This window comes from Vanacampus margaritifer, chromosome 2 (genome assembly GCF_051991255.1).
Source record: "Vanacampus margaritifer isolate UIUO_Vmar chromosome 2, RoL_Vmar_1.0, whole genome shotgun sequence".
In the NCBI taxonomy this organism is placed as follows: Eukaryota; Metazoa; Chordata; class Actinopteri; order Syngnathiformes; family Syngnathidae; genus Vanacampus; species Vanacampus margaritifer.
The window spans coordinates 23,169,509-23,189,023 of NC_135433.1; the positions used below are offsets into that span (position 1 = coordinate 23,169,509).

Genomic DNA, 19,515 nt, shown 5'->3' on the forward strand with positions numbered 1-19,515 from the left:
CCACATAGTATAAGAAAATCTATTTTAATACTGCGCAGGGAACTGATTTATTCACCTTGCTTGTCGACTTCCACCAATCACGGCGCGACATTGTGTTTGTGGCGTAATATACAACTGTAACGAAACCAGCGGCGAGGCAAACAAACAAACCAACAATTCATTCTGTTCTTGCGGAATTACTCACCGTTTCCTTGTTGTACAGCGAGAGGCGCTTCGTGCATTTTTAGCTGGTAAAGATAAGATATCAGTGCTTTTTTCCCTAGAACGAAGACGACATTTTCATCCGTGGCCGTGATTGGTCAAAACAAATGTTGTTCTAGACTCTAGAAACAAGTCAGCCCGAAAAAATGAACCAACGAGAAGTACTGTAATGCATAGATAACGAGGGGCTAAATTACTGTCCTCTGCAGGGTTCCAATTGAAGGAATAGAGAATCTGAAACTTCTGAACTCCCAACTTTCTGTGCCCGTGTCGTATTGAGCACATTAAATGTGCCTGAGTTTTTGTTGTGCCAGGTGAAGGTCTACCTCACTTTCAGACCACAAACTTATTGAGAGTGTTTGCGGCTGAGCTGGCGCCTATTCCAGCTGACTATAGGCGAGAGGTGATGCACCCTGAACTGGTTGCCAGCCAATTGCAGGACACGTTGCCGGGAAAAACCCACACAAGAACAGGAAGTACATGCAAACTCAACGCAGGAAGGCCGGAGCCAAGTGTCAAGAAATCAAGGAAATTTAAGCTCAGAACCTTACAACTGTGAGGCAGATGTGCTAACCACTAGACCTCCGTAATGCACTCCATTTTGCCCCAAATGCTTTAAGACCAGACCATCAACAGAATCACTGATAAGGCCCAACCCTAGTAGCAAGCTTTAGCTACCCCATTTATTTTCTTCTCATTAAGAGTGCTGAAAAGCAGCGAATGTGCAGAAAAGGTCTCCTGGAGATCTCATTGTGGCTGGAATCTATATTTAACTGGGGAGCTAGTCACGCTGGTGTAGCACGAGCCCTCCCTAGAAAAGGCGCCAGGTCTCGTCTACTATAAGCACAGTTGACCTGGCTTATAATTGCCCTTGCATCTTGACTTAACAGAAGTGTTCAATTGATGATGTGGAGGAGAAAATAAGTGCAAAGGGGTGAAATAATATAAACCTAATGGCAGTAACAGACATCTTGAATCAAAGCGGTTGCTATTCATTCACGCTTTTAAGGTTGTTACTGTTAAAACAGAAGCCAACTCGAATGAGGCACACAAGTGGTAACCTCAGTGCATAGTGAGCACATTAGAGCGACTTCTAAGTTTCATGCTGTTACAGCTGGAGCTGAGGCATGTTGTCATTCCCGTAGATTACTTTCCCTGCCTAGTTTCTGACCTCATGCATCCATTCTCATTTTAGGGAAGGACAACAGCAAGTTTAGCTTATACAGCGAGAATACTTGCAAAGTTGCCTCTGGACTTTTTGGGGCTTTTTTTTTTCTTTGACAAATGGCTGACGTGAAAGCAAGATAAAGGTGCTGTGGGCGGTAAAGGAAATGAAAGCATAAAACGGCTGGTTTGATTTCCATCTTGAACGCCCACCGCCCTCTCCCGTCTGTTTGCCAGGCACGTGTCTTAAGATATTCGTGATTGTGAACCGTATGGCAGAAACCACATTTTAATGGACCATGAAGACAAGACAGGGCAAGAAGAAAGCCCCGGCAACTACTGCAAAGACTAATTGGCCATGGATGAAAAGACTGAAACTGATTTTAGGCTTGATGAAAGCTTCACGGCAACAGTTAGTTATTAGAGGAAGGGAAATTATGAGAAGAGCGGAATGATGGATAGTGGAGAGGAAATGAGAAGCAGGTTGAAGAGGCTGCAGCTGGAAAACCAGTAAACTGACTCCTCTGTTACCATCGAACCCGTAGTCACAATATGAAGGAACAAAACATACAAAAAAAGTTCTCGGTATCCTGATTAGCTTCATGGCTGTGCAATCAATCCAAAAAAAAGGTTTAAACCTTAAAAATGCTTATCTTCACAATCATTCTGTGTTAAAAATGTTAAAAACCAGACCACACAAAGAAAAGACTAAAGGGGTCATGCATTTTTTTTTGTTCACAATTTAAAACAGTTCTGAGATATTTAAATGTCATGTTTGTGACATTCATTTATCAAAATATCCCAAGGATCAAGAATAAATATATTAATAATACTAATAATAAGTTTGTGGCAGTGGCGGCTGCTGGTCATTCCCAGAAGGGAAGCACTTTTTTTTTCTGGCAAAATCGTTAAAAGTTTACTGTATTTATTCTAATTTTATATTCGTAAGCAAGAATATTAAATGGATTTAGCAAAATCCGGTCGTTAGCATTCATATTACCATGAGCTTCAGCTTGCTAGCTGCATGGGTACTGTGTGACCCACCGGCTATGAGTCCGGGGTGGGGGTGGTCCTTTGGGTTTGTAAAAGAAAGACTCCAGATGAAGTATCATCCATTTTCCAGGTGGAAGTACAGTAGTAGTATTTGATTGACAGTTGACAGCTGAGCAGGGCGTGGTTTCATCAAATTCAGCAGACACGCACCCAGCATCTGAGAACGGAGAGAACTGTTCGATTTTTCACCATTTTGAACCCTCATTTTACACTTTTTTAAATCACTCAAATATGTCAAGGCTGTAAACACTCGTGTTTGTGGTGTCAAATTTAGAAGACATGTTTTATTTATTTTTTTCGCAAGGACTCTTAGTAGAATTTAAATAATCCTGGACCAAAAACATTACCTATGCCAAGGAAGGGAAAAAAAAGAAAAGTTTAAGACAACCTGATTTGACATCAGTAGCTAATGATGAGCCTCACGTGTCATTGTATTCTCCAGTTCAGCATGGAAAGCAAAGTAACAAATGACGGAAAAGCTCTTGATCTTCTTTCACCGATGAATCTTCCTATTCTTCCAAACACCCCCCACAAGCTAGCACACAACTATGTGGAAAGAGAGAGTGTCTGCAAGACGGCTTTGATTGTTCCCAGATGTGCATACAGACACCTGATATTCATCCTGGTGGGTGAACCAACATTCCCTACAAGTGACACAGATGCACATTCTGTCTTTTGGATGACCAAAAGTAAAATACCGAAGGGGGCGGATGACAGAAACAGATGGAGTGATCATTTGTGTACATTGGCGGAGGCAATTGAATCAAACTATCAAGATCTGATTAGACAGACTGCTGACTAACTTCAACTTATTTTTGTCTCATCGGCCTTGAATTTGAATATCACATTATCTTTTCCCCCAGATTTTCCTGTCTGTATTAGTTTGCCACGGCCTTCTTGCAGACACCTGCACTGATATTCCCTGACGTGCTTTCATTTCCTTTTTTTTTTTTCCTATTATGAGCTTCCAATTTAGCTCTAAGATTTATGACTACAGACGATGGATTTTGTTTGGCAACCTTTTCACACGCGCAAGTCCAGATGCCGTGTCCTCTGGCTGCCCTCGAACGTTAGCTTCCTACGACTGAAGCATCACATTGCTCTGACCTGGCACCTAAAGCAGCAGGGGCCTTCAGAGCTGGCCTGAGGTATAACTGTTCGGTCAGCTCCCATCCAAGGCCTGAGGGGTGGCACAACCGGATTTCTCTGCTTTACTAGAAGTTTATGTATTTTCAATATTTTCATCCCATAGGGGAAATCGTTTGCTTTTTCCTTTGAATGAGTGTTGTGTTTTCCCAGTTGCCATGGAAACATTGTTAAGCCTTTCACAAGTGGTCGTAAATGATGATGCTTTTTACACACAGTGAAAGCTGACTAATAAAATATTTTCGGAGCCAATACTAGAAAGAATTGTGCAAAGGCTCCATACAGTTGGCTTCTGGAATTCAACATTTGAATCCAGTCTCTGATAAGTCATCTTGGTAAACCATCTGTGTTGTAGCATCTATAAATCCAAAAACAAGTTGCATCATAGTTAACAGAGGGCATCACCTAGTGGTTAGCACGTCTGCTTCACTGTTCTGAGGTTTGGGGTTTGAATCTCAGGCTCTTGTGTGTGTTTTTGCCAGGTACTCTGGCTTCTTCCCACAATTCAAAAACACGGTTCATGGAGACAATGTTTCACAACTTTCATTGAACCAAGGGACATAAGATTTACATATTCTAACAAAATCTCACAGCACACAAGCATACAAAAATGTCACAATGGCCCCAGCGTTGCTTTGATGCAAAAAAATCTGTATGTGTTGCGTTTCGCATATAATCCAATGTTGGGCAGATCTTGAGCAGCCTAAAATAGTTTTGAGCTCAACTTGTCCCTAGTTTGGTGCGATCACCAGTTGTGCGTCGTTTTGCCCATGGAAGGAAGTGGACCAGCGGTCCTGGTGGGGAATCATCCTCCATTTCTATTTATGCGTCTGTGCTTCACCTTTTTATATTTTTTTCTTCTCATTTTTCACACTTTTTTGGAGGCATTTGTATACCCTGGATCCCTCGGATACATGTGGACTATTTTTCATCTTACTCACCGCATGCTCTCAACAAGGCAAACGTGACTTCACTTACTCGCATGAGCCACACGGCTGCCTGCAGGCTGAAAAATGATCTTGAGTGTTTATTCAAGCCTGGACTCATCATTAACTCTGTCAACGCTCTGTTAGTGTTGAGGAGCCTGCACAAGAGACACATCAGCAAAATGTTTGCTGAATGCCTCTTTGCTAATATTTTGAGTGCACGCCCAAAGCCAGAAAACACGACGTCCAGTTGGTGCCAACTTGGGCACTGGTATTAGGGGACGGGAAAGCACAACCCTAAATTTCCCTTTAGGACTGGGTTTTGCCGCCAACATGTGCGGAAGCTTGAAGTCTCTGTTAAATGCAGTTAATCAAGTTTGAGACCAACAGCGCCGCCGATAAACACACAGTCGGCAGACCACAAGAGAAACCATTGTCTTCTGTCCAAGTGCTTCTGTTGCACCCACGAGTATTTATTGAAGAAGCACACTGGAAGGCTCAAGGCATGAAACAAGGAAACATCTGATTGACGGTTTGAAATGGTCAGACCCTCAGGGAGTGTTAACAGTTGGAGTAACACCAGGAAAGAAAATGGTACTAGAATTAAAATTGATTTGTTTTCCCCCCGTTTGCTAAACTAGATTTATTCAGTTACTTTTCAAGGCTAGTGGTTCGCATGTTCTGGGGTTCTGGGTTTGAATCTCAGTTTTTATTCTGGCTTCATGCCACATTACCAAAATGTGTGTATTAGCTTCATGGATGTCGCCTAATTGTATGAATGGTTGTGCATGTAATTGGGGCCCTGCAACTGGCTGGTGAGCAGTTAATTTGTGGGCCTTGCCTCTTGCACTAAACTCATCTTTCATTTTCTCCATCTCATCAACAACCCTAATGAGGAGCACTACAATAAATGGATGGATGGATGGATAATTCGTTTTACAAGCCTTACACGGACTTGAACCCTGCTTGGTTGTAAGGAGCAGTGCTAAGTTATACAGAAAGGGTAGCTCATTTTCAGGAGGGCAACTTGGCAGCTCTCACTCTGGCCCTTTCACAATGTTTCCCCTTGTGCTGCCATTTATTAGCGTCGTGAAAACCAGGCGGCATACTTGCGAGCGCTAATAAGCACCTGATGTCCAGCCACACTTGCACCCTTATATGTAATATAATATAATGACACCTGTAATTTGCGCAGGCTCACGTCGTATGGCAAATCCATTGATTCATACCCATTTTGAAAAAGTGCAATATTTGGTCACGGGCCTTTTTGACGTCTGCTGAAGTTTGGAGGCTTTTCAAGTACGTATTGTAAGTGAGACAGTTAAGCTCCACATAAACAGTGCTTGCCCACTTCAAATTCCATCAAAAGCTATTTTGTGGAACTGATTGTTGATGAGTTGTCTTGAAGCACCCACCCATCAATTCATTGTATGTGGTGCTTGTACTCATTATAGTCGTGGGTGAACTGGAGCGTATCACAGCTAACTATCGTCAAGAGGTGGGGTACACCCTGGACTGGTCGCCAGCCAATCACAGAGCACATACAGACAAACAACTGTTTACACTCACATGCACACCACTGGACAATTTAGTCTTCAATTAAACACAACATGAATTCAGCGATAGTTATTTGAGCAACATACGATACATGCAGACCTTTCTCTATACAATACTGTCATTGCATTCTTTTATTCCGACACTCACTGTTGTTTTCACCAATCTCTTCTCACGTGTGTCATTTGTGTTTAAAAACAGGCCATCAAAATGAGTTGACAACCTACCTGACTGTACACTTAAGACACACAGACTCAACGTCACAGTTTGGTAATCTAAGATGCACACCAGGCAGGTCGGTGTCGATCTTGTCTGCTACATCAACAAAAAACAAGCTCTCCTTTCATGGGACAAGTTCTGTTCTGCCCAAAGACAGACATCTGTTAGAGGCCGCTGTGCGGCATTTCTACTCCTTGCACACCTGTCACTCAGCAACAGCCTAGGACAAGTCGCTGTCAACTTTTCCAAAATGACAAGATCAAGGTTGTTTGCATTGTCTGTCTCACAGAGCGCCGCCTGCCTTCAGAACAACAAAGATTCTCGCACTCTGTGGGCCAAGGATGACTTTCTGCTGACTACGGGCTTTGATAGGGTAAGAAGGAACTTATACACATTGATTGAAAGGGGACATATTATGGAAAACTGACCCACATTTCATAAAAGGCCCACTATTGATAAACATCCCTCAAAATAGACCCCCTATCTAGGCAAGGTAAAACTCAAGAGAAAACTCATTTGAGTGGGGGAAAAAGGAAGAACCCTTGAGCATTGATATGGTAGCAATGAATGCAAAGTGGGCACAACTACATGATATGATGATGTGATGCAAAATTAATCACAGCATTAGAGTCTATTTGAATGAAATGAAGCGCCTCAAGTTGGCATGATTTACTTCAGGACGTGTCCAGGTTGGTTGATGCTGAATCCTCCACGGCAACGGCCTCAATAGCATATACCAATAGCTCTCTCCCACAGAAAGAGTGTGGGGAAGGAGAGAGCAGTGGCAGTAAAACAGACCAAAATCCACATCAGGTGGCCAGGCAGGATGAGAGACTATGTAATATACATATAAAATAAACAGTTTTACATTTACATTTTAACTAAAAATAACATGACCCAGCTCTCCATTTAAAAAATCAAATGTGACCCTTCAGCATAAATCCACCCCTGGATAAAGAGAAAGTGTTCCACATTTGTCCCGTACTCCACTGTGTTAGTTCTGTTTTGTTTGAACAAATAAGCTCCTTCAAACTTGATACATGCAAACTTCTTCTCATGTAAATGAGTTCTGTTGTTGATGTTTTTAGATGCGTAACCGAGAGGTGAGGCTTTGGGACAGCAGGAACTTGACTTCTTCTGTGAGGTCTCAGACCTTTGGCACTTGCAGTGGGTGAGTGCCGTACAAGTGTGCAACCCGTGGTGGTCCCTCCTCATAAGTCACTGTCATGATGCCTCGCTCTTAAATGTCTTTGCTGTACTTAGCACGCACCCTACGTGTGGTATGCGAAGAGGTTCTCTTCACACTCTGAGATTTTTCTAAGCTTGTAAGACAGCAACGTGAACCTCCCGTAGCTGTCACACTGTCCCTCCGCATTCCTGCCATTTACACGCCAATGTCCTCTGAATGGATCCTTCTATTCATAACCACTGTGACGGGGTGAAGCGACCGCAGTAGGCACTTTGACACCTCACCACGCTTGCCTCTGCAGTCGCTGCGTTTATTTTTTTAAAACGTGGTTGCCAAGGACCGAAGGAATGTGAACAGGAATTCAGATTGTTAAGGATTTCTGTTTATAGAGCCATCACGTGCATTTTAAAGGGACAGTAACGTGATGAATCAACTTTTTGGAACTTTTTGCCATGTTAAAATGCTAATTCCTCACCAAAAACCATGGTGCGTGCTCCCCGTTCGCCACGTCGCCAATGACGAGGTGAAACGACATAAATATACTCCCCGTTCGCCACGTCGGCGTGCAAATTGCATACTAGTAATCCCACGATTCTCAATGCGGCCAGTGACGCACATGATTCGTTGCAGTATAATCAACATCATCGCTCCAAGACCAATGACTGCATTGTTTACATCTGCCGGTAGCAGCATGCTGATGCTAGCGAGCATTAGCAACAGTAGCAAGCAAGCTGTTCTGTCGCGACCTGAGAAAGGCTGAAGACGCGGATATTGTGTCTATTTCTGCACCGAAACTAAACTTTATTGCCCCGAGTCGCATAAAACTGTGGATTACCTCCTGGGTCCGCTCACATGTTAGGAAAAAACAAAGAATGACACGGCAGACGAACTATTTAACCAGTCCTTGTCAAATCTTTGTGGTCTGGCAACGTTGCCTAGTTTTGACCGGAGGAATATGACAACTTTTTGGGTAAAATGTGTTAAAGAAGGATAATCACGAGCGAAAAGTCAAACTGGCTCGCTGAAGGGCCGGCAGGTACGTGGACTGTGTTTCGTAACCCGTTTCATTTTATTTTCATGTGTCGTCAAGTCAAGCACATTTGCCCATATAAACTCAGCACTGATTTACGTGATGTACCTGATTATCGTCTTCAGTTGCAACTGCAGTTGAATGTAATAATGCAGTAATCATGACAAAAAGTTACTGTATATGTTAATTAAATTCCATGTGCAAAATATAGGGGTATACAGACAAAAAAGTTCCACAATTTGGATCAGCAACTTAACACAATAGCATAGTGGACCCAAGTGTTCTCAAAAACGAGGTAGATGTTTTATTCCTAAAAGACACTTGTATTTATTATTGTAGGCCACTGCAGCAACATTATGCACAATTCAAACATTAATAAAATTGTACTTAAGTAATGATTACATTAGGATGTATTGTATTGTATTGTATTGTATTATACTGAATGAAATAAATTAATTATTATTCAAAAAACATTTCCTAAACATTAAATAACCTGTAAAAAAGCTTCTGAGATTTTTTTGTAAATACATTAAATATTTGGGAGAAAAGAAAAAAACTTGCAGAGACTGAAATCAGTTTAGTGCAGAATTGCTGAGGTATTTCGGGAAACTTGTTCACCCTCTCAATTGTGGATTTTTGTTGTTTTTTGTGTGGGGCTGAAACGGTGACAAGCTAATGCAACCAAGGAACAGTATATAAGTGCCCTCATTTCTTTTATCTGTGGCGATTTGGCGCAGTTGCCACTGTTATTTATAAGAACTTTGCCCACTTCCACCACGACTATGTGCAGTTAGTCATCAAGCTACGCCCCAAAAAGCAATCTTCCCAGAAGTGTTGTGTGTTTGTTAGTTGGGCTACAATGACTTTGCCGTGTGCATGCATGAATGGCGCACGTAGTGAGATAGCGGCAAAATAGGCGGCACTGCCGCCACATAAACATGTGATGTCGTGGCTAGGTTAGGTACACTCAAATGTGGCTAGGAGATTTTTATACTGTTTAGCCACATTGGCTAAAACGTTTCATGACCCGGTGCCAACCCTAAAAACCTCACCAATGTGGTGTTTTCCTCCATTCGCACCTCTATGAGAAATTCTAGGTCATTCTGCTCTCCAAGCACCAGGCCCTGCACCAACCAGAGAAAACAAGCAGGTGCTCACTTTATGATGTCATTAGGTGCGGACCCACCCCCGCAACGCCTATGCGGACTAAACACACGCCCACATGCCACTCTGTGACATCCTTGCTCGCAGGATAATGATAAAAGTAGCCTTTATCAGTAAAAATTCAGTCCAAATTAATTCAAAGCAAACAATTATCCTTCACATTTGCTTCACATTAGTAAAACTTTTGTGCTGCTGAACCGAACTGAATGAATGGTGCAGTGGTTAGCACGCTCACCCTATAAGCAGCAGGTACCCGGTTCATGTCCTGCTCATGGTGTTTATTTTTCTTTCCCCTCCTCCACTACGATTTCTTGCAGTAAGGAGCTGTTTTGTTTCAAATGTTTATTGAACATATGAACATCCATCAACTTGTAAAGAAGACGCGGTTGTACTCCCAACGGCTGGCCGGTTTTGTGTGGCCATAAGTGCTCGAACGCAGCGCTCCAGAGTTTTGCGGGCGGTGCGCGCAACAGCTGGCTCGGACGAGAGGGTTGCGGCAACCACACTGGGAGAGGCGGGGTTTTACTGAACCGGGCGTTTTACTTCCACGTTAGAAAAATAGCCAGCAAAATACCAAATATTTCATAAAAAAAAATACATCGCCATGGTGTCAAATAAAGAGATTATATGCCTACAGTTAACTGTGGAAGGGATTAAAATATAATCTCGTTGATAATAATGCCCAATTCTGATTTAATGCCTGGTTCTAATTGAAAGTAGTTGATTTCAAGTGACACATACCCAATATGACTGTTTACACTGACGTGCACATGAAAAACCCCACACGCGCAGATGCCCAAATTGCACGTAAATAACTCTATAGGCATGAATGACACCACGGAAGTGAACAATAATACGTACATAATACAACATGGCATTTAGTTGGCTTGGCTCTTCCCTTGCAATGATTTAAATGGCCTCAGGCCCAAAGTCAGCTGGGATAGATTCCAGCTCACCCGCGACCCTAATGAGAATAAACAATACAGTATAGAAAATGCATGGGGAATATTGTTTAATGTCATTCCAAAAATGTGCTTGCTTTGTACAAATTAAAAACTTCCCCTCTACAGACTATAGCAGCCATTCACTTTTACAATTTGTAATCAAGTTTTGCAAAGCACCTTAGGATCTTATACTCTTGTACTTTTTACTAATGTTTAGAAAGCACATCATATGGCCCATCATCCCCTCCATATCTGTGGATCCGATCTGTCTCTTCCATGCGTGTCTAGACGACCCGTTGCGACAGCCATCGCACACTGCCTTCATTCATCGTGTCCCCCACCACACCAGCTTGTCCTCGGGTCCCCTGTGGTCTGTTGGCCATTCGTTCTTTTGAATGGTGTGCTATCATGGTGGGTTTTCTCCTGGGTAATTTTGTTTGTGTTGAGCATTGCCTCAGCGCATGTGTCGACAAATGCAGCCATCAAAAGGAGACTTTGTTTCCATTTATCTCTCCGCTCCATTAAATTAACCCATGCCATTGTGTGTTTGCGCACAGCTGAGGATGCTTGAAGTCAAACATGCACAGTGGAGCATTTCCTCCCTGTCATTTTTAGGCCTGAAGCACACATAAAGAGAGATTTGTTCTTTTTTTTCTTGCCTGTTCCTAATTAAAAGGGCTGTGGTAAACATGGGGTGTAATTGGAGCAGCAGGCTGGATTCTATCAAGTTAGCGTTGCCCGTCCACAGATTTCAGTAGGACTGTTTTCATTGGATTGCCACAAACTTCAAGAGGCCCTGTGCTCGAGCCAGTAGAAATGGGCTGTGGGTGGAATCATTTTGAATGGAAAATAATGAAGGGGTAATGTTATTTTGGAGGGGGTTGGAGTTGAAATAAAGACTGTGGGCAGGCATCTGTTCCCATGCAGAGCTGGATACTATTGCATTTTCTAACACAAACTGCACTTTTGGACCTATTAGAACATATGCGTAAATATGCACATATCTGTAACAAATTAACACTACAGTATATACAATAAATCATAACGGACTGGCAGAGTCAATTATCAACCACTAAGAATTCGGCCAATTGTGTGGGAATGATTTTTAATTAATCGTGTCTTTGAAGCAATTAAGGCATAATGGAGTAAACTACTTAGCTGCATTCAACAGATGTCTCAACCACTTTGCTGTCTAAAGAAGCCCAACATGTCAACTATGGGAGTTGAGCTACACTTAACACACGCCTCGCTATAGCGCCTCCTCCCAGCAGCGTTACTCTGCACAGCTGCTACTGGCATTGGAACACAAGTGTAGAACATGCAGAGAGAATCGCATCCAATTGAAACTGAAAAAAATAACAGTAAACGACAAATTGACTGTTAATTTATCGAATAATCTAGGAGATGTAGTCAAACATGGTTATCTTGAAATTATGATATAAAAAGGCCAGCAGGGTCTCTGGTGGTTTCTTAATTACAATGAAGTAAGGTTAAGGTTACACCACAACTACCACGTGAAAAAGGGAATCTTTATACATTTAAAAGGAATGTCACATACCTGGTCGCAACATTGTCAAAACAAATTTACAATAGTATATGAAAACACTGTGTACAGAAATGCTACATATCTTATAATGGTATGTTTACATGACAACAGGAGTTGTTGAAACAGTCCTACAAATAAAGGTGAAACACATACTGCTCGTCATCACTGACAAAATCATCATCTTCAATGTGCTGTGACGGAAATAATGGCTGCTGAGTCTCTGTTTTAGTAGAATACTGTTGATATTGAAATGGCTTTGTCCTTTACAAAATCATTAATTACATACCAATTCTCAGTTGTTTTAGTTTTAAGGCTTCAAAATGACATCATGTACTGTATCTTTAGTTAGCTTAAAAGAAACCCCGACTGCCATGACAAGTTTGCTCTATATTATATATTTGGTTGTTACTAACATATCTTTGAGATTAATTTTTCAAAAATCATTTTCAGTTTAACACATTTTGTAGAAACTTTATCTGGACGTACCCCGCCATTGTTATTCATGTATTTAGTAATGCTGCGAGGCTTAACTTGCTTTCTTTAGAAGCGTTTCACATTGCTTAGCAGAGAGCCGCCACCATTCTACGTCACTACGCACGGAATGCGTTGCGACGTAAATAACAATGGCGACGTACATCCAAATAAAGTTTCTACAAAATGTATTAAACTGGAAATGATTTTCGAGAAATGAATCTCATAGTTAAACTAGTAACAATCAAATAAATAATATAGAGCAAACTTGTCATGACTGTCGGGGTTCCTTTTAAAACAGCCTCTAAAGAGGCCAACTGGATTGTTCTCAGATGTAAGACCTAAACTTAACCTAAAACCCCAAACCTTAAAAAAAAGAAAGAAAAAAAGGGGGGAATATGTATGCCCTAAACTGAACTTGTGCAAAACCAGTTAAAAATTCTATATGCTTAAAATAAAACCTACCTGCAGTGTGCCATGAATATACTGATTCACTCAGCCCTTTGTTCTCGGGAGATTATTGAATGTCCTGGTCTATTTAATTGTTAGATGTTGCCTCAAATTATGTTTTTTTATTTTACACTTGAACAATTTCTCCACCTTCATATAAGAACATTTCGTTAAAACACTGGCAAAAAGGACCAATTATACGTAGAAAATTACCTCTAAATGGTGAACAGATGGAAACAATTGTCGTCATGTAAGGTCGTTGCTTTCGAGGATTACATAGACACCACAACTTATTAGCTGTTTGCTTTGCGAAATAGGAAATGCTTGATTATATTGTATAGTCGTTTCCAATAAAACTGGACACCATGCTCAATGCATAAACTACTTAGTTGTCACGGAATAAAGATGTGTATTAAACATGCTAACATTGTATTAAAGTGAAGCAATTGAACTTCCGGTTTTACTTTATGGTTCCAGTGGATAATATTCCGCCTTCTAATTTATTTATCATTGGAGGTACCTCATTGGCTGAAAATTAAACAACCGTAATAGAAATTTCACATTACATGATGGACAGCGTGGGATTCAAATGAACTGTGTTGTGTTGCATTGACATTCTGCCAGTTTATTGATAACAACAGTTTTTGAAACTGATGAATTTTAAAGTATTATTCTAAGTAAAGGCTCTTGATTACAAGGTAGTGTCGGCAGGTCACAAACGGGAGCAGCCGGGACGGCTATTTTTCCCTGCTAAAATATATTCACACACAAACGACACAAATCTCAGTAAGGTTGTTTATTTTATCTCTGCATTATACTGTATATGCAATATTAGAAAAAGTCAAATCTGTTTTTTACTCTAAGACTGTGCCTGTCTTCTCACTACCACGAATGACCCTGTTAGTCAACATACAGACAGACAATGCCCATCCTTTTTCTATTATTATCGGTAGCGTGTTTCTACACCCTAGATTGGTCGCGAGTCCGTCACAGGGCAAACTCTGAGACAGACAACCTTTCACACTCTCTTTTACACCCTCACTGAGTGGGAACTGAATGTACACAACCTGCTTGGAAGTCAGGCGAGTGATCATGCATCGGTGGTTTCAACAGACAAATGTTTAATGTACATTATTCCTCATAACTGCTGATTGGCCTGACCTGGTGCAAGACAGTTTCAAAGACTACGTCAGTCTTGTCCCAAGAGAGCAGGTACAATTGTTTTCCCAACCCTGTCACAGGTTATACAAAGACCTTGCTCTCTGAGGCCGGCAGTGCTGACAGACTGCGATGTTATAGTAACTGAGGGAAAGAGCTTTTTGGCGTAGTGCACCAGGTGCGAAGCACTCCCTCTCCATGCAGTCTATTTCTGTGTGTTTTTCTGGTAGGGTCGTGCCTGAGTGCAAGGCCCAGTCATTGGGTGTAATTTAGCCAGGCTCCCTCCCTTTTAATCAAACGGATTGAGGAGAGGCAGGGAACACTCGCCCCTTTCTTCGATCAGAGCCCCAGCACTCTGAAAATCAGTCCCAGATGAAGGCTTTCCTGTGGGGATTAGGTGCAGCTGCAGCGTGGCTAACCAAAGCATACAAAAAGTAAAAACACAGAACGTTTGGACCATAGTTTGACCTTGCTGTCTTTTGTTGTCTTTAGTCAGATATAAACGTGTATTAAATGCTGCCGAACGCATGGAGAAAGGGGAAAATTACAGTCCTCAGGTGAATGTCACCAGACACTTGGCAGGTCATCTGCTGCAACTTCAAGATGTGACCGCGCACGCCCTGTCAAACAACCTGAACTCCGTGTTCCGACAGATCAAACATGATGGCCCACAATCTGTTAGTCATTAGGGGTTTAAGTTTGGGATTCAATGGCAACAGAGGGAGGCGTGACCAGGAAAAAAAGGGGGATGTAAAGCAATGGTGTCCTAAAACTCCTTTTTTTCAAGGAATTAAATCTAGGATGTTAAAATTGTGCTACAGTGTATTTTTGACAGTTTTTTTTTAGCATATCCTTTTTATCAGTTGCTGTTTACGTGAATCTATGAAGTATTTACTAAACAAAAAATGTTTAAAACATACCAACTTATGGGGGTCGCCATTTTAGATCTAAAAACATTAGAAATTTGCTGCGTCAGACCTGCGTCTTTGCTGCCTTATCAGTTTTGTGTATCCCCGCTAGAGTATTTCCGTACACACTGTGGCATTTCCGCCGTAGAGATGTTAAATAACATGAAAGCACCACAGAAAAAACTATTTATTCAAGTGAGAATTGTTTAGTGAGTGGGACGGCGCCGCTCACAAGTCGTTCCTGTACTAGAAAACTACAAATAGGAAGAAGAAGAAGAAGCAGCAGCTACACAGCTACACGTGTTTCCCGATACATGCACTGTAACGAATTAACTGTAGAATTTACAAGAACTAACTGGCAAAAAAGTTGCCAGCTAATTCTTGTAAAATCTCAGTACATTACTGTATTTGCTGTATATAAATTACAGTTACTTACTGTATTTACTTTTACAGCAATTCACTGTAATCTAGTTTACAACCGTTTCTTGTATTCTACGTAATTTACAGATTCCTGTAAATACACAAATACAGTATGTCGTCGTAATATCCATCCATCCATTTTCTTTACCGCTTATTCCTCAAAAGGGTCGCTGGAGCCTATCCCAGCTAGCTTTGGGCAGTAGGCAGGCTTACACCCTGAACTGGTTGCTAGCCAACCGCAGGGCACACAGAGACGAACAACCACTCACAATCACACCTAGGGACAATTTAGAGTGCTCAATTAACCGGCCATGCATGTCTTGTGGGAGGAGACAGGCACGGGGAGAACATGCAAACTCCACCCAGGAAGGCCGAAGCCTGGACTCTCACGCCCTCAGCCCTCGGAGGCGGACGTGCTAATCAGTCAGCCACCATGTTGTAAAATCAATCCTCGTTCTGCAGCCGAGTGCATAAATGAATGTTAGCTGTAATGTTGCCTGTTTATCGGAGAAATGCAATGTGAAGACGATGCACTAATATATTACTCTTGTCCTTGCTCTGGTAATACAGGGTCCATTATTTGCATCTTCTCCTATAGAGATATACGCCAAAATCCAACAATCTTTACAGTATTTACCTGTAATCCACATATATATGTGCCAAAACATAGTTGCTGTAAAATTTACTATATTTTACCGCTAATTATACAGCAATTACTGTACTTTGTCATTACCCATAATTCACTTTGGTTCACCCATAATGCATTGCTGTATACAGTTAAATACAGTAAAATTAAAAAACAAGAAAATGCAGAATTTTTTTTACTGTAGATTTTGCAGAAATTTGTTACAGTGTGGTCTTCAAGGCGATACATATCCTGATATTTTACATTACATACTTTTTTCAATTAAAACAGTCTTATAAATGTGCACAGCAAGGAGCAACTTTCAGACAGATCGGGAAACTTTACAAATAGGCATTCACCGATATTAGATTCAAACTGTACAATAACTGTGAGTGAAAATAGTACAGTATTAAAATTTCAGCTCTAAAATGTGCTTATTTGATATATTTGAGAAAATAAAAACAGCATTTTTATCATTAAACACAATCTATATAGAGTATTTGGTACATTAAGAAACATGTACAATATTAAGTTTAATTAAATATGTTAAGTTTAAAGTACATAAATGTTAACATTCAGGTTTTTTGTTTTTTTTCCCAGCAAGACAGTGTACCTTCACTGGTGAGCTATTTTTTTACACACATACACTTTATTTATTTATTTGGGCAATGCAAACAAACTGCAAAGGCACCCCTATGTGTTTCTTTCCTCCGTGACAACCCACCATCCCTCAATCTCTTCTTTCTCTCGCTTGCACGTGCACTTAAAAACAAAAAAGTTAATTAAATTCACTTTAAAGAGGCTGCTCGTTTACACAACTCTGCGCAAGTAACACATCATAAATGCCTATTTACAAATAAATGTGCAATATTGATTCTGACGCCTCGTATTGTATTGTAAAGAGGCCTGCGATGATTGCCACAGACTTTTTGAGCCCCTAGTCACTGCTGGGCTGCAGCTGATTACGTTTTCGACAAACAGTGGCACTGTCACACGTTGATTAATTATTTTGTTGAATTCTTATCCTACAAATGCAATATTAATCAGAGTACCATGCTAACTAGTGTTAGCACATGCAATGTATTTTTGCTTTAATTTTAGGTTCCTTGTTATAAACACCATCTATGAACCTTGGAGGGCTTTTTGTTGAAGCTAATGTAAGCGCATTAAATGTCTTAGAACAGGGTTCACCAATTCCAGTTCGAGGTCCGGAGTCCTGCAGATTTTAGATGTTTCTGCCCGCTAGCACACCTGATTTATATAATCAGCTAATCAGCATGCCTGATAACGATCCAGATTATTAGTATCAAGTGTGTCGGTAGACGTAAACATGTAAAACCTTCAGGACTCTGGACCTCGAGGACCGGAATTGGTGGCTAGATTAAGATCAAAGGTTGAACCATCACTCTCAGAATGGCACAAATGCAAAACATCAAGAGTCGTCTTTCTCCCACTCATGAATCTGTTGTCTTTCCGCACTAGTTGACTTAAAGTTTTGCTGACTTCCCGGTATCTGGAATTCTATTTGAAATTTCCTTTGAGTACAAAACCTAATGGAGTTAAAAAAAAAAAAAAAAACGCACACACAGATGGAAGTATGCAGTGTGTTTGGCATGGGATATTTAATATAATTCACAGAGGGTTTTGGTTTCATCCCACAGGTATGCGCTCAGCACTCCAAGGATTAGAAAGACCTTTTTGTGCGAACTTGCCACAGAAAAAAAAATGGAGGGGGGACTCTCTTTCTTTGTCCGTCTTTCCTTCCTGCCTCCTCCATCTTTTCTTCCATTCACCTTCACTTGAATGTCTTTTGTGGTTTGGACTTTTAAGTTAAAGCAGACTAAACTGGCGGATGATGATCCGTCAAAGGACGTGGTAGTTGAAGTTTTGGAGACTGTCCGACCCGGCCCAACTTTCCGTCTTGTACAAAAAAAAAAAAAAAAAAAAAAGCAGCAGCTGCAGATATTGCTTTGGTCAACATATGGAAAATCTATTTTGTTTTGCGATTTATCAAATCAAATGTGCTAGCTTTATAGCATCTGGGATCTGTTCCATGGACAGAAGCCTTCACAGTGTTTTGAGCCATCCCAATTCCATTTTGGCACGTTTCGCCTTTCCCTTGAGGGTAAAGCTCCAGTAGCTGATCTTTCTGATGAAGACGTGAGGAAGGCTGGCAGGGGATGCGGGCCTTAAGTGGAAACAGCATAGGGCATTCATCGCAAACATATGGATGCAATGCGAGGAGTTGAGTGGACGCACTGCGATTAAGTATCAGTGCGAGGATTGCATTGGAGCCACGTTGACAGGTCCAGAGAGAGTTGCCAGACGACAGGCAGTTTGGGTGATTGTAAATATTCCGGGTCCCATTTGCTCGTAATTATCTTGTCACTCCGGGGTTTCCAATCTTATCTGTGTGATTTAATTCTTATACTCTGTTTTGACAGTCGTACACGTTTTTAGAAGTTACACCGTTGCCCCGTTACAAAATTGAGCAACTAAAAGGCTTTTTAAAAATCATGATGATACTCTTTACTGTGGAAGAGGGAGGGAAAAAATGATTTCAGCGGTGAAGAGAAGTGTGTTTCCCATTAGTAGATGGTTTCCGCCCACCACACAGCCCCCGCAGCCTCCGCTGCTGCCTCTGACCAGATTGTCACTGCACACCTCAGAGCTTGACAAAGGATAGGAACGTCCCAAAGGGAACGATAGGATGGGATTCTGGTGAACTCTGAAAAACAGACACACAGACTTCAGTGAGAGGGAAAATTCTTATTAATAGTTCTTACCCATCTCAAATATTTTGCGTGGAAGTCTTGATTCGATTAGTTTTACTTTGCTTGAACCGACTATTAACTCTTCTAACAAAGTTTTCACTTTGGGCAGCACTGTTCATGAAGCAAGTGGAACCAGCCAGTGTTGAGTAGGCACTGTTCAGTAGAGATGCAAAATTTATGAACTAATGATATAAAGTTGAAGATTTCATTTTTATTTGCTGAACACCAGTCCCAAGGATTCTCATTGTACCCAAACTACAGAAATATACAGTGCAATCACATTTGATTCACTGCTTTGTTAACCTGACAGTGACATCTTTTGCTCTCTCATGCATCAACAGTAGACTATTATATCGCATAGAAGAACAGAAAAGCTGCAGTGAAACTACAGTATATAGCTGTGGTTTGAGCTAAAACCAATATTTTGGGGCTGTAAGTACAGTAATATGCTATTTTCCTGATTGCTGAACCAAGACATATAATAGTTTACCCAAGCCCATGATTTAATGCCCCAAATTGGTACTGCACAAACATGAATCCATCTCAAATGTCACTTTTCTATTGAGTTTACAA

The 19,515-nt window shown here is 41.2% G+C and overlaps 1 protein-coding gene across 4 annotated transcripts in view; it reads left to right on the top strand.

Annotated features, from left to right (window-relative positions):
• Positions 1-19,515, top strand: part of LOC144042685 (mitochondrial import inner membrane translocase subunit TIM16-like) — a 132,724-nt gene that overhangs the window by 30,260 nt on the left and 82,949 nt on the right. For all 4 annotated transcript variants that reach the window (XR_013290946.1, XM_077555566.1, XM_077555570.1 and 1 more), the window contains 2 exons: positions 6,553-6,636; positions 7,352-7,434. Coding sequence is in view for 3 of the 4 variants with exons in the window: in XM_077555566.1 (XP_077411692.1) it covers positions 6,553-6,636; positions 7,352-7,434 (167 nt within the window). In the remaining variant the exon portion in view is untranslated. The remainder of the gene's footprint in view (positions 1-6,552; positions 6,637-7,351; positions 7,435-19,515) is intronic.